This window comes from Cottoperca gobio, chromosome 9 (genome assembly GCF_900634415.1).
Source record: "Cottoperca gobio chromosome 9, fCotGob3.1, whole genome shotgun sequence".
In the NCBI taxonomy this organism is placed as follows: Eukaryota; Metazoa; Chordata; class Actinopteri; order Perciformes; family Bovichtidae; genus Cottoperca; species Cottoperca gobio.
Genome location: NC_041363.1, coordinates 24,429,415 through 24,444,468, shown reverse-complemented (window position 1 = coordinate 24,444,468; position 15,054 = coordinate 24,429,415). Strand labels below are relative to the sequence as shown.

Sequence of the window (15,054 nt, the reverse complement as noted above, 5' to 3'; positions counted from 1 at the left end):
TATCTTTAGCTTCCAGAAAGAAGATTATTGTTTATTTTGTAGAATTGCCTTCACACACACACTGACACACACACAGTCTGCTAGTCCATCCCAGTCACCAGCAGAGGGCACCACGGGCTCAGGCAGCAGGCGTTAAAGCTTTGAGATGTCTGCAGGTTGAAAGACCTCAGGGGGCTTTAAGGGGCTTACAGAGGCCACCTATAGGGAGACTGTCTAACTCCACTTAATCATTAAAGGAGATGTTCATAAAACATTCAGTCCTTTGTGACTGATGCTTCATATGGAAACTCCTAAATCGGTGGAAAACAGTGACTTCATCCTTGTTTTATAATACGAAGATCGTTTTTTTAGGAAAGATCTGAGCAAAACATATAAAGTATAAAAGCACAGAAAGACATTTCATGATATTTCTCATTAATTTCTTGCAAGAAATACACATGGCATACTGTATATACATGCTTTTATTTATACATCCCTATACCGTATTGAATATATATATTCTTAAAAAAAGATATTGTTTATAAACTACAAATTTGACTGTCAAATAAATCCCCTTTTATGTTATTTATTATTGCTCTCATTTTCATGTGTGCACTGATCTTCTCTTTCCTGCCATCAGTTTCATTTATTTCATCATAATCTATTTCATTATTACATTATAAATTAAAAATATGAAACATTTCTGTAAACTGTTTTAATTTAACGGACCAATTTCATGTTATTATTGATGTTATTATATTAACAGCTTCACTGCTTTTCTTTTATCTGATTTGCAGGGAAATTAATTTTGTTCTTTTACTTTTAATTTCCTCCTACTATAATCGGACTACACAGACGATGAATGGGTTTACTTTGGAGGATTAGAAAAATAATTACATAGTTAATATAAAAGCACATAGAAAGCAGACAAAAGTTATTAGGACAACGATTGTAACCGCCAAACAAATGAGTCAAAAGTATTACTGAGGTATAAAAGTAAGACTCACTCAATTTAAAATCCTCAATGGCTTCTATTGAACACCTTCTGAATTACTTACATTACTTTACACAAGAATCTTGCAGAACAACAGCTTCAAATAGGTGAAATCCTTTAAGTGCAGAACAATAGCTTCAAATAAGCCAAACAAAAGTGCAACAAACAGAAACAATAGAATACAAATTCAACGATTAGCTACAAATAAGCCAAACCAATATAAGTGCAACATACAAAGAACAGAATTATTATTTATTTATTTGTGCAGTCGAAACAGGTGAGTTTTCAGTCTGCGACGGAAGGTGTGAAGACTGTCTGCGGATTAGGCTTGAATTTAAAAACACAGCAGACTGCTGGAAATGTTCACTCCTCCATGCTCTCTGGCAACGCCCTGAGATTCAACACTTATGGGAACAAGTCCACAATTGTAAAAAGGAGATCACAAGCAATGACTTTAAATTCTCTCCCAGGTGATATGTGCCGGGCGATGCATTAGCTGTGAAAGACTTTGATAATGGTGGGTAGACAGATTTTATTAAGAAGTAGAAAAATACAGAAACTCCCTCCTGTAAGGAGTGGGTCATAGAAGTTGGAGAAGTGGCCTGATATAAACAACTTTTATACAGAAAGACAGATGCAAGGATTATATCTAAAAATGTGGGAAAAGTCCAGATCTATATATGTAAAGATAAATAAAGCTGTATACAACATCTGTACAGTATGTGTACCTTTAATATCATATGCTACTTTAAGTGCCTCTGGTATGTATTCATGTTTGTTTCATTATTTTACGTTTCTTCCCTTATTATTATTATTATCATCATTTATTTCTATTATATTTGTTATTTTACAGAACTGCACAGTGCTGAATGTAATGTACGTTAAAAATGGCAATAACCCTTCAATCATAAAAAGGTATGATTGATTTAGTTGTATGAAATGTGAGAAACCCTCAGAAAGAGTGGGATCTTGGAAAGTGGAGCAGAATGAAAGCAGCCCGAGGGGAGTCTGAGTCTGCGAGATCCAAACACTTCTTATTTCCCTCTGAGTTTTATTCCTAAATAAAGTCTTTAGCTGCTAAAAACTGTGACATCTGCTCTTAAAAGTATTGAGGGCTCAATACCACTTTTCCACATCTGATACCGCACTCATTTTCCATCTCTTAAACAACGAAGCTGTTAATAATACATTTGTATGGATGCACTTTGTGTGACCTCGCCATCTGAAAAACATCACGTTCAAACCATGAGACAACGATCCCACTAAAGGAAGAAACATGTGGCCCTCAACATGACTCAGTTTGGCAATACTGCTGTTTTATTCATTTGAACTTTTAGTCAGCAGCTTTCAAAACATTCAAATGTATTTTAAAATGCAAAAGTTAAAATCTGAGTATTGAGAATAACAAAAATAATTATAATTCTAGTGTAAAATACTGGATATAATTTACACTCAGTGTAGCCTACAGCTCAATGACAGTTGCTGACAGATACATTATCGCATTATTAGATTATTAGTATTAATAATTAGTAGTAATAATTACTCAGTAGTACTGAGTATCGCATCGGTGCATTCCTACTAAAAAATACCAATAAAGTAAAAGAATATCTGGTTGCTTTGAGAGAACAGAATATAACTTGAGGATCTTGTTTGGCAAAATGTAGCGAGAAAATCATCAAATTATTAAATTATGAACTTTCATCTAAAATGATTCAGATGTTTTTTCCACCCTAAAATGGGTTTATGTTCAAATGTTGGACAAAAACATGCAGCAACAGAAATCTTTATACATATTGTGCAAAGTTAAATAATATAATATATATTTATTGTTGTAAATTATTATTAATGTATATATTACATGTCTTACAGAATTTAGAGAACTCAATTCGTCCTGAAGATGGAGCCAAAGTGCAGTAAAATGTGACCGCTCATTAGTTACACTTCTACACAGTATTACACATTTTATTATACGAAAATATATCTGAGTATATAATGATGAATACGCTGAATGTAAGTGTGATGTGTTCGTCTAAAAGTATGTTCCAGCACTAAATGCTGCCTCTCCATGTTCAATTTGCACACTTGATTTGTTTCTCTAAGTCCTGCCTGGACATGAATCCTCTGAGAGGAAATATAATATCATAAATTCCTGGATATTTTATATATGCTGTAAAACACATCAGCTGCAGCCTCAGACCCCCTCCAATGAAATGTATTCAGCGTCTCTCTGCAGCCCCTCATGTCGCTGCGTCTGTCAGTCCTGCAGGGAGCTTACAGTTAAACTCCAGACACAGACTATTGAGGTGGATGAGAGCCTGAAGGCAAATACGTTTTCCTCATTAAAGCCGAAGTAATCACCCAGACTCCTTCACTCTGCCCCCCCAACAACCCCCCGCCCTTCCTCTTTATCTGAACTGAAGGAAAACAGGAAGAGAGGCTGCAGGCCTACATTTATACATCTTCATACTCTGACAGCTTCAAATCCCCTGTGTGTGTGTGTGTGTGTGTGTGTGTGTGTGTGTGTGTGTGTGTGTGTGTGTGTGTGTGCTGTGTGCGTGTGTGCGTGTGTGTGCGTGTGTGTGTGTGTGTGTGTGTGCGTGGGTGTGTGTGTGCATGTGTGTGTGTGTGTGTGTGTGTCTGCGTGTGTGTGTGTGTGTGGGTGTGTGTTTTTGTGTGTACGTGCATGTGTGTGTGGGTATGTGTTTTTGTGTGTACATGTGTGTGTGTGTATATGCGTGAGTGTATGTGTGTGTGTGTGTGTGTGTGTGTGTGTGTGCGCGCGTGTGTCTGCGTGTGTGTGTGTGGGTGTGTGTGCATGTGTGTGTGTGTGGGTGTGTGTTTTTGTGTGTACGTGCATGTGTGTGTGTGTGTGGGTGTGTGTTTTTGTGTGTACATGTGTGTGTGTGTATATGCGTGAGTGTGTGTGTGTGTATGTGTGTGTGTGTGTGTGTGTGTGTGCATGTGTGTGTGTGGGTGTGTGCGTGTACATGTGTGTGTGTATATGCGTGAGTGTGTGTGTGTGTGCATGTGTGTGTACATGTGTGTGTGTGTGTGCGTGTGCATGTGTGTGTACATGTGTGTGTGTGTGTGTGTGTGTGTGTGTGTGTGTGTGTGTGTGTGTGCGTGCGTATACACACAAATATGAAATATATTTTAAAACGCTGTTATTAAGAAACACGTTGTGTGACCTATTTAAAGGTAGACTGTTAAAACAAATCAAATGTTTTCATGTCACAATGATTCATTATTCGTGTAGATAAGAATGTTTGTAAGTAGTGAAAAAACTGATTTTCTTTGCCCAAATAACAGCTCTGTCCCATTTAATGGGAGGGTTCCTTCCTGGCTAATTAAAGAGCAGACTGTGTGACAACACAGACAAGGTTGGAAGAAGATACACACCTACCAAAGTGATCCTTCACTCCAAACACACACTCACTGTGTTTCATAGCTTTCATTAACATGTGGTTCACCATCATCAATGATCGCTTCAGTTTTGTGAAGCTAGACACTCTAACACCATCAGAAGTGTTGATTGTTAAGGCCTTGACCCAAAACAACAACAGAGTCGTCTGCTCTCAGACATATTCTACCAATAACTAACTGTCAACAAGCACATGTTTGTTTTATGTTTGGCATTGTATGCCTCCATTAGACAGCAATAGTGGAGAGATGACAGGAAACAAGGGAGAGAAAGATGCAACAAAGGCCGGGGAGTTGGTTGTGGAGATATCCGTAAAGGGACTGAAAGGGAAGATTTCTTATCTGACCTTCTTCTCACACAGATGTAGCTACTTTTTTTATTAAGTTAGTGAAGCAAGACATTTCAGGCGATATTAACAAAACAGACTTAATACATTTGGTGACATGACGGGGAAAGAAAAAACAAACGTACAAAAAACAAACTTAGATCTCATGGTGTTGGTGAAAGTGAAGGGCAAACACACTTTATGATACTTGCATGTTTGTTCTTCACAAATGAAAACCACTTTCATAATTTTTGAAGCGTAAATTTACTGAGGTATTTTATCGGTAGTTTTAAAATCTCCTAAGCTTGTGTTAACCATTTTATTTCAGGCATCTAACCAAAAACCCATTGACTTTGAGATGAGCAACTACTTACTATTGGACTCATTCCTGGAGCCCTCTACATGTATGGGAAGAGCATATGGTACAAGTAAGTATCTGTGCAGTAGTGTGGCAGTAGTAAGTCAGAGTCAGTCATTGTGCAAATATAAAGCTATATATAACATAAAGTATTCCCTTGTATACACTGTATTTTATCTTAATCCTGTACTGAGGGTTTTTTAGTGACCTTGTGCATTTCTTCTCATGCCCTACTCATATTCCTACATAGACTGTCAGCTTTGTTAGCATACTAGTAAAGTCTTGAGTTTTGCATTACTGTAGTTCTTTGTATCAGACTGCATGAAGCCTCTAATTTGTGACTCTATCGTCTGCGACAATGTGTGCTCTCAGAGCGCTCCAGCGAAGAAATGAAACTCACAGGGGAAAACAATGTAGGCCAAGTTCATCTGCGCTCGCTGCGCTCCAGACTCCAAACTGGTGTGTGATGCCAAGTGTAAAGTGTAACAGACCAGAGTTCAAGAGCAGAGCTTTGATCCCTCCAGGCATACAGTATATCCAGGAAATCTGGTCCGTGAAATATCCACAATTATATTCTTCCCACGTAAAGAGTCTCCATTCATAAACTGGACTGCCATTCAGAAGTACAGTGTCACCAACAGATCCCTGCTTCCCTGTGTGAGGAGCAATGGAGACTATAAGTGACGCTGCTGCTGGTGGGGTATGTTGAGGACACAGGGACAACAACCCCCTAAACAGAAATGTCCCCCTTATGTTTATGAAGCTGCAAAATCTCTTTTGTCCAACAAAAACATTCTATCTTTGAATTTAGAAAAAGCTTATTAGATACAACCAAATGTAAATCGTATACATGTGTGGGTTTCCCTCTTAACGAAAGTCATTTTAAGATTAGAACAATTATTGTGTTAGTCCACTGTCATGTCAGTATACAGTATAGTATATCGTAGTCTGTATAAGCTTGTTGCAGCTCCTAATTAATTATGTTAAAATAGAAGACTCGGAACCAAACCTGCATGTTTTGTGCTTCATTTGAATACATTTTACCCTAAAGACCCCCTTGACGTGGAAAAGTTGGCATCTCCAGATTTTTAATAAGGTGTAATGAGGGTTTAATTACTTGTCTGCTGGTAAAGATGGGAGAAGACCGTTTTGATCACAAGCCTCTTATGTGTGAAACTTTATCATACAAAAGTTATGGACATGAGTCATCAGCAGTTAACAAAATACTGTTTTTAGAGACTGAAAGATGTGAATCAAGAAATGAGAATACTAAATAAAAATAATAAACACAATTTTGTGTAACTGGTTGTTCTTCATTATCCCTGTAATTATATTGAGCCCCCTCAGATCTTGGTAGTCCTCTTGGGTCCTGACAAGTTACTGGTTGAAGACGTGTTAGCAAAGGGCTTGTTTGTCTATGACAGAGGTCAAGTCACATGACTTGGGCTCGAGTCAGACTTGAGTCAAAAACTTCACCTGTACTTGAGTCTTTTGACTTGAGAGTACTTGATAGCTGCCCCCAAAGCCCAAAGATTAAAAAGTATGTCATTTAAAAAGTATGCCAAGAACCAAGTCAACACTTGGAGAGAACCATGAAGAACTAACATCACATTACTGAGCGCCAGGTGGAAAAAATGATACCAAAGTTTATTTAGTTTGCGTACAAAAACTATATGGTGGTAAAAAACTAACTGCACTATGCAAAACGTGTGGGTTGAAATTGTTGAAGAGTGCATTAAGACTTTTTTAGGATTTGAAACTCATTGTTTAGCATTTGGGACTTTTCGGTCTTGACCTGGGACTTGACCTGGGACGTGACCTGGGACGTGACCTGGGACTTGACCTGGGACTTGACCTGGGACGTGACCTGGGACGTGACCTGGGACTTGACCTGGGACGTGACCTGGGACGTGACCTGGGACTTGACCTGGGACTTGACCTGGGATGTGACCTGGTACTTGACCTGGGACTTGACCTGGTACTTGACCTGGGACTTGAGTGCAAAGACTTGTGACGTACTTATGACTTGTAAAACAATGACATGGTCCCAACTCTGGTCTATGAGTATTTTGGTTATACAATATTTTCCATGTGAGCGATGTCTCCAAAACAAACTTCCTCTCAAGGTCGGGTAAACCTCATCGTGTTTCATCTGCAGATTCAGGTAAGTTCACTTCAGCTAATCACTCAGAGTGAAAAGCTGATATAGAAAATACATTTTCAGGGCCTTTGGAATATTTACAATATATTTTCCTGCTTTGAAAGGTTTTCAGCTCTGAATTGTTGTTAGGTTTTGTATTTTAAACACCCGTTGGGAGACTCCCCTTGGCTGCGCCCTAAACTTCCAGGAGGTCGGAGGTCAGCCTTAGAACTGGTTCAGCCTTCTGCTCGAAGACACTCCAGCAGGGTGCACGTTTGTTGATATATTTACTTGCTGAATAATGATCTACCTGTCGGTACGTTTCTTTGTGCATTTGTGTATTCAGACACCAACAGGTGGCAGCATACACCTCACACACAGCCAGACAACAATAAGTGTGTCAGAGAGGAAAGATTCCCCCCTGCAGAAACAGGATGCGGCCAGACATGGGGGTTTGTACAGTCATGTGATCCTGCTCTGCTCCTCCTCATCGCTTATATAATCCCAATCTCAGACATGTGCTCACCCTATAACCACTGACCTGAATGTGCTAATTGTGACCAGATACCAGAAGTAGATATTCTTCACCTCTAGTAACTGACGTATAGACTACAAAGGTGACTTTAGGTGATGTTTTACATGAGTTAGACCTCGAAAGGATGAAAGTCTGTAGCATTACGAGGTGGATTCTCCAGCCTACACACATGCCTTTGTGCATAAAGCCTGTAGTTCACAGAGGCAGCTGTCACACTACTTCCTCATTGCCAGTGTCTGGTGAAAAATGACATTGTTTTTCCACTGCGGATGATCATTAAAATCAAAGGGAGTGTCGTGAGATCAGTTTACGCAAACTGAGGAAGTAATAGCCTTAAACAAAGACCAGCAATGTTGAACAGGCAGAACAAAGACACCGATGTAGATAGAGTTTTTATTAGGATTTAATAATGAACATAAATGTGACTACTCGTTGCTGAGGTTTGTTTATTTCTCCATGCACTGCATTCTTTCCAGACAGTTTTATGCTCTCCTTCCTCAACCAGACTGCTCAGTCTGTCTGTCACTCACGCCCCGTTATCTTATGGAAGCCCATTGCCACCAAGAAAAGGAAAAGAAATCGAGAAAGTTATAGCATTAGAAAAGAACACTCAAGTTAAGTTATAATTTTGATTTACTAAACCTACTTGCATCCATGTTTGAACTTGTTTTCAAGTAGACTTGTGAAACATCACCAGTTCTAGCTCCGCCTATTTTTAATCTAGGATGCTTCAGGAGCTGACTTGTACGGACTCCTAGTATCCCAGCATGCATTTTGTTTTAACCAGAAAACCAGAAAAACTTGAACCAACCTCAAAGCTGTTGTTGTTTTTGTTTTACCTCTCATACAGTGTCACCAAATTAAAACTGCTAAAAAAAAAATTAAGGTGTGAAATGAATCATTTAGATTTTGAATATGTGGTGTATTCAGGTTGAGAACGGTCTGTCCTCTCAGACACCAGCTCTTTTAGTAATTTACTGGTGGCTCTATTAAATAACTCCTTTCTAAGATACATTTTGATCTCGGAGTTGAAATCTGTTATTTGTTACAGCGAAATTACTTTGTCTGAGGATAAAGTTATGGTTCATGTTTTGGACAGCTAACATTGTACAACAGCACAGCCTCTGGGTCTGTATATGCACGGCAGTATATATAGCGTGCTTGCTTATATTTGATATATACATCATATATAAGATCCAAGTACAGTTGATGTTTGTGTTGAAATGTTAGTGTTAGTGTGTTATTTTTTATCACACAACAGGTTTACATGAGGTCTAAGTAAGAACACTGTTACCATAATTGCAAATAAGAGCATATTCCCATTTTAGAGACTCAAGTTCTAATCCTGTAAGTCTGTATTGAGAAAGGTTTACTATGTCATCATTTTGACATATCTCATATTTTCTATCTTGAAAAATATTTTCCATTTATATCGCGCACAATTCATTAATCTTTCTCATTTTTCTTGGCATTAATTGTCTTCCATACATTCTCCACTTACACCAATCATAACAATAGGAGGGGGCGGGGCCACGTCAGGTTAGGTTGTCACTCTCATTGGGTAAATAACAAACCACCCACTTATTTGTATCCTACCGTTGGGGAGTCACGAGAAGTTTAATGTTAGCGAAGCTCCACCGAAAATGACACAGAGGTGAGTGAGTGGAGATGAAACAGGTGACCCCAACGAAAACGTCTTCGCTGGGAGGGTTCATGAGGAGACGCTGACGCTTATTTGTGTGAGGTTCGGGCTGCCTACTTTGTTAGCCCACCTTCACTCCGACTGGCTCGGCTTGTGGAAGAACCGCTGTGGCTGCTAGCGAAGCTCGTTAGCCGCTAACTACCGCGGCTAGTAGCGAGCTAACTAGCCGCTTCGCCCGATTGAAGTGAACAAGTAGGGGTGTGTGAAGCTAACAGCGCAAAGGCTGCTTTTGGGGTGCTGGATATATTGCCGGGAGGAATTACTCGCCGTCGGAGGTGGTGTTATCAACACCGGTATCTGCTGCATTGTTGTGCCTCTCCCCTGCCCTCTTCTCATTGTTGGCGGAGCGTCCTGACTGCACACCGCTAAGCCCATGCATGCTAGCAACGACTGCAGCCAGCTACAGTGATGTCACATTAGCTAACCATCCCTATTTTCTTTTTTTTGGCCGTTTGTGAGTGTATGCGGTCACTGGTACGAGCTTTTGGAGATCGACGGGTTATATCATCCCACAGTGACGCCTGTATATTAACTGTACTTTCATGTCGTATCACCCGACAGCTAGTAGTCCCTCCAGAAGAACTAGACTCGGAGCATGCAGGAAAAGAAAATACTTCAGATAAGTAGATAGGGGACGTCGGACACAAGCGAGGTAAATTGGACTGTGTGGTTAATCTACCACCGAAAAAAAAAACAGGGATTGCATTTGGTGGCTGGATTGACAAAGTAAAGGATGAAGAAGTTTTCCAGAATGCCAAAGTCTGAGAGCGGCGGGCTCGGAGGGGCGTCCGGCTCCAGCTCCGGAGTCAGCAGCTACTTCGGGAAAGTGTTTGCGGTCGGCCGGTATCAAGTCACCGTGGATGAGCTTATTGCAGAGGGTATGTACAGACGATTAGCATTACACTGTGTTCAACAACATTTTCTTACATTAAGCACTTTTGCAATTTCCGGGACAGGACACACCCGTCCTCTTCTGTTTGGTAGAAAAACTCACACAGACACAGCAGTGAAGCAACTCCTCCAGCTTTGTTCCTTTTTATGGGTTGGTAATTGGTTTGCCCACCACAGTAAAAGCTCAGCCCCCCCCCCCCCCCTTCCTAAACATCTGCTTATTTCCCAAGAAACTACATGCAGAGGGATTGAAATAGGTCGTTCTCTCTTCCAGGGTATGCACACTTTGGTATTTACAGTGGGGCACCAGGGATTTGGTTCATAGCTGGAATTAAAACTTGTAACTCTTCCCCATACAGCTGTAGTTTACATCCTGCTTCAGCTGCTCCACTGGGGAGCCAATCCCCCTGTGTCAACATACATGGTGTAAAGATCCATCCTTTAAAACAAACAAACAAACAAACAAAAAAAAAAAAAAAAAAAACCCACTTTGTCCAACACGTTCTTCTGCCATTTGCTTTTGTCAGATGAAGGTAACACATTTTTTTTTTTAGGAATAGGAAAAGTTATTTTTGCAGCTGTTAAAATGTACAAAGGCTGGGTTCTCCATAGACGGGCTGAGATACACTATAGTTTTGTGGGTAACATGAACTAATTTCAATAGATTGCATACTATTTCAAAACGAGTAACAACAGTACTTGCTGGATAAACACATAATGGATGTCTTATGCAATGGCTGCAGTACAGCTCTTGAGGATGTCGACAGGTTTCTTGGAGACTGTTGACTTTTTCTTCAAGGCTTAACAAAACCTTGTGTTCAAATATGTTGAAATGACAATCTTCCATGTACAGTCACACAGGCAGAGAATGAGGAAGTGGGAATTTAACAAACGTTTTTCACTCAACAGCTGTTCTTTCACAAATGGTTTACTGCTTAATTATCACAGTGTATTAATTAGAAACATCCTTTTGATTTATGGAAATGCCCCTGCTAACTCATCTTAGCTAATTAGATGACTAATTGGTCATAAGGGTCTTTTCTTTACCAGGAAGTAGTTGGTAGACATATTTGTTATGCTCTATTATAAAGAATAAGGTGATGCTAATGAACAAAGGGGGACATTTCACCTATCAAAATAATATTCACAATGCTTTTGTCTATAATATGCACTAGTGTTTAAAGATCCCTCTGCAGTACTGAACACAGTTCATCTGTGGAGGGACGATAGTACTGAACAGACACTTGGACTGATTTAAAAAGCATAAATCTTAAAACGTAAATCTAATTCGGTCTACTGTTTGATTTATTAAGTCAAGGTCAGCCAACATGATATAAACCTGAAAGAGTTCAAGTGGGTGAAAGGGAAACTATGCTAAGGCAAAAAACTGCAGAGCTACTCCCACCGGACTTTAATTCTAAAATCAAATGAAACGTAAAGAGAAATTATTAAATACATGTTTTGTAAGTCACTATAAATAAATGTATAACTTACTAATCTGGACGTTTAGTTAGCATTGTCATGACAAACATGCTGTTGAGTCGAACTGTAAACCTGACCTCACTTTCCCAAAAACACACGCACACACACACGCACACACACACCCATTCTTGCAAACAGTCATGAGTCTGTGTCATCATATAATCATGTGAAGTGGCTGTGACTGGTTTTGCTACCAGGAGCACAAGGTTATGTATTGTGACCTTTGCTCATCATTCTGGTCCAAGGTAAGGGCTGGGTGGCTGTGCCTGTCTAGTCCGCACAGTTAATCATATAATTGTCTATTTAATTTCCCTTACAGCGTCTGCTGCTTTTAGAAATAGACAAAATGTTGATGTCTGACTCTAACGGTAGAATACTGCTCCTCAGTCATTAAGGTGGAGTAAAAGTGCTAGCTATAAAATCTGTCTGAGTAAATGGCTGGTTTGAGACTTCAGAGTGAAACATAATGCTCATCAGAAGCAACAATGTGATATTTACAGCATCAAAAGACAGAAAGGGTTAAATACAGACTATATTTATTAGGGTAAGAATGAGAAACGACACAATGGAACGCATTAAGTTGAACCACATTTAATCGGTATAGAATTAAGTATACGTTTCCCATTTTATGGGCTGACAGCTTTTTATTCTAATGTATGTGTCATAAGTAGAATGAAAATGACTGTCATAAAGATACTCCAGGAAATGAGAGAACACATTACTCTATTACTGAAACCATAGTTAATCAATGAATTGCTTCCACCACTTCACTTATATTCATGATGTAAATACACACTTACATGAGAATCTTGAGGATGCTTTTATTTAAATATAGCACTCTACAGTGTCATGAGTGCATAGGGAGCGGAGCACTTTACTTTTTCTGCCCCATGTTTCTTTGGTGATCCCATGCGCTGCCCATTCAGCAACACCGGACGTCTAACCACCGTCCAACTGCTGCTAATTCTTTACTGAGGTTTGGGGGATTTGTGGCCGGAACCACTTGGCAGGTAACCAGCCATCATTTGCAGGTCTTGTTCTATTTAAAGACCTATGCTGGCGAACTGGTGTATATACGTGTCAAGGTTAATTTCTGGATTTAGCTGCCATTGTAGCCCAGAGACCACCAGGCATGTTTAGAAGAGTGTATTCTAACTTTGCAGTGTTATGCAGTTAGGTTTTCTTTTTGTCCAGATCAGCACAATGACATTTGAAGTCAGAAGCCCCGTCAGTACCTTCATTAATAAACCATTGACATGACGAGACAAAATCTAAATTGATGCTCATATTCATTTCTTCCTGTCTTCTTAATTGTACTGAATACCAGGTAAGGAAATGTGCTTAATTTAGTTTCCTGTCCATCTTTTCATAGGACATCCAGGTTTGATTAGGACGATATACTTTACCACTATAATGTCACTATATTAATCACTTTCCCATACATATACACTCCTGTTTACATTACAATTGATTCACTTTGCAATTACTGTAGTCTTCCACAAATATTTATTTTATTTGATATATGTATGTATGTGTGTATGTATGTATGTATGTATTTTTACTTTGATTTTATTTTTAGACTTTTTTTAGTGAGCACTGTGGGGAGACTAAGATCTTAGAATTGTATTGCCGATGAATACTTTTCTTGTTGTACATATGACAATAAATAACTTGGATAAACCTGTTGCTGGACAGTGTGGGGCACTGACTGATGTCTAGGTACTGAATGCATCATGAGCTGTTTGAGAGGCTCATCTCCTACTCTCTTATTTAACTGTTATTCAGCCGCTGTGCCAGAAGAGAAAACGCTGAAAACATGTTTGAATGATCAGGTACTAGCTTATTTGTGTTCTAAACCTACACCATCTCATTCAAAAACATTCAAAATGAGACTTTTGTCAAGCTCAGAAGTTCTCTTGATGCCATGTGGTTAGCTATTTTTTCCAGTGACATATCTGCTGAGCTGGACGGTTCCTACTTTGAGTAGGAACATAGCCATTTCTCTCCACTCCCCTTGAGCCTCTGTGGTTTCTCTTGAACTCTATCTTGTGCTGTCTCCAAGAGGAACCCAGAAATGACATGTAGGAACAGGATGCATCTGTGAGCATGTCACCCTTATTCTCCACCAACTCCTTGTCGGGGCCTGGAAGTTTAGGAAATGTGTGGAAAATTAATTTGATAAATTATGCGTTTTGAAAAATGAAAACGGTAGGAAACAACGGTAGGGGAAACACTGGCTATTATGGGGAGTAACTTCATCCCACATGAATACATGTGGGCTCATTGAATCCACAATAGTCTCAGCTTTTCAGTCATACCCAATGTATGCCATCCCAAGACTGTTCAGGGATCCCAGTGTGCAGAAACCATTATAAGAACAGGTGAAAATAACCCATTTGTACTGCATGCAAAAAACTCCAACTACATGGGATTTGCATAACCTATGCATATCTGTAAAGGAGAGACCTGTGGGTATCAAAGAAAATAACCCATATTCATTCAGATATCTTGAGTTGAGAGGTCAAGGGATGCCTTTGAAAATGGTCATGCAAGTTCTCCATTGCCATAATTTAGCCTAACTTTTGAGCATTATTTTAGACTAAACTAGCGGGACATGGGAGGTACCAATTGAATTATTAGGTTTTCTAGTTCATATGATACAAGTAACTTTACTCTAACTTAAAAACCTTAATTTTGTTTTACTTAAAGCCCACTACTGCCTCAAATTGTTTTTTTAATGTATAGAAATGTCATCATACCAGGTACCTAATTAATGAAGTAGTTTCTGATCTCAGACATCACTCATACCCACTTACAGGTTCCAGTATATTAGGTAAACCTTGCTACAACTTCTTTTTTTATTCCACAGGAAACTATCAGTTTCTCTGATGAATACACCTCTGATGAATTGTATTTTGGATCGCTTGAAGCCACTGTTTAAGAAGGCGGACAAACTGTTCCAAAACTGAAATTTAATTAAGCTATTTGCTAAACAGCCGCTAAGAATTGAACAGATAACTGCCCCTGGAACATGTCGTCTTGTCAGATTCACTTGCATAAGAGCCCTTATGTCACTGTTATTCATTCACCCGACCACGTCCACGTTACATGACTGCTGTACCTGCCTCTCACTGCAAGTACAAGGCAATGGGTCATGTTTGCATGTGTTGGTAAAATCTTGTTAAAATGTCAGTGCCTCTTTCTAATTAACAGGAGAACTTTGGCTC

General features: G+C 39.3%; 1 protein-coding gene across 2 annotated transcripts in view; it reads left to right on the top strand.

Moving 5' to 3' along the window:
• The first annotated feature begins 9,360 nt into the window (after positions 1–9,360).
• The window catches only part of bmp2k (BMP2 inducible kinase), a 45,519-nt gene continuing 39,825 nt past the window's right edge, over positions 9,361–15,054 (top strand). For both annotated transcript variants that reach the window (XM_029438803.1, XM_029438802.1), the window contains exon 1: positions 9,361–10,332. In XM_029438803.1, the coding sequence (XP_029294663.1) occupies positions 10,188–10,332 (145 nt within the window). In that variant the 5' untranslated portion in view covers positions 9,361–10,187. The remainder of the gene's footprint in view (positions 10,333–15,054) is intronic.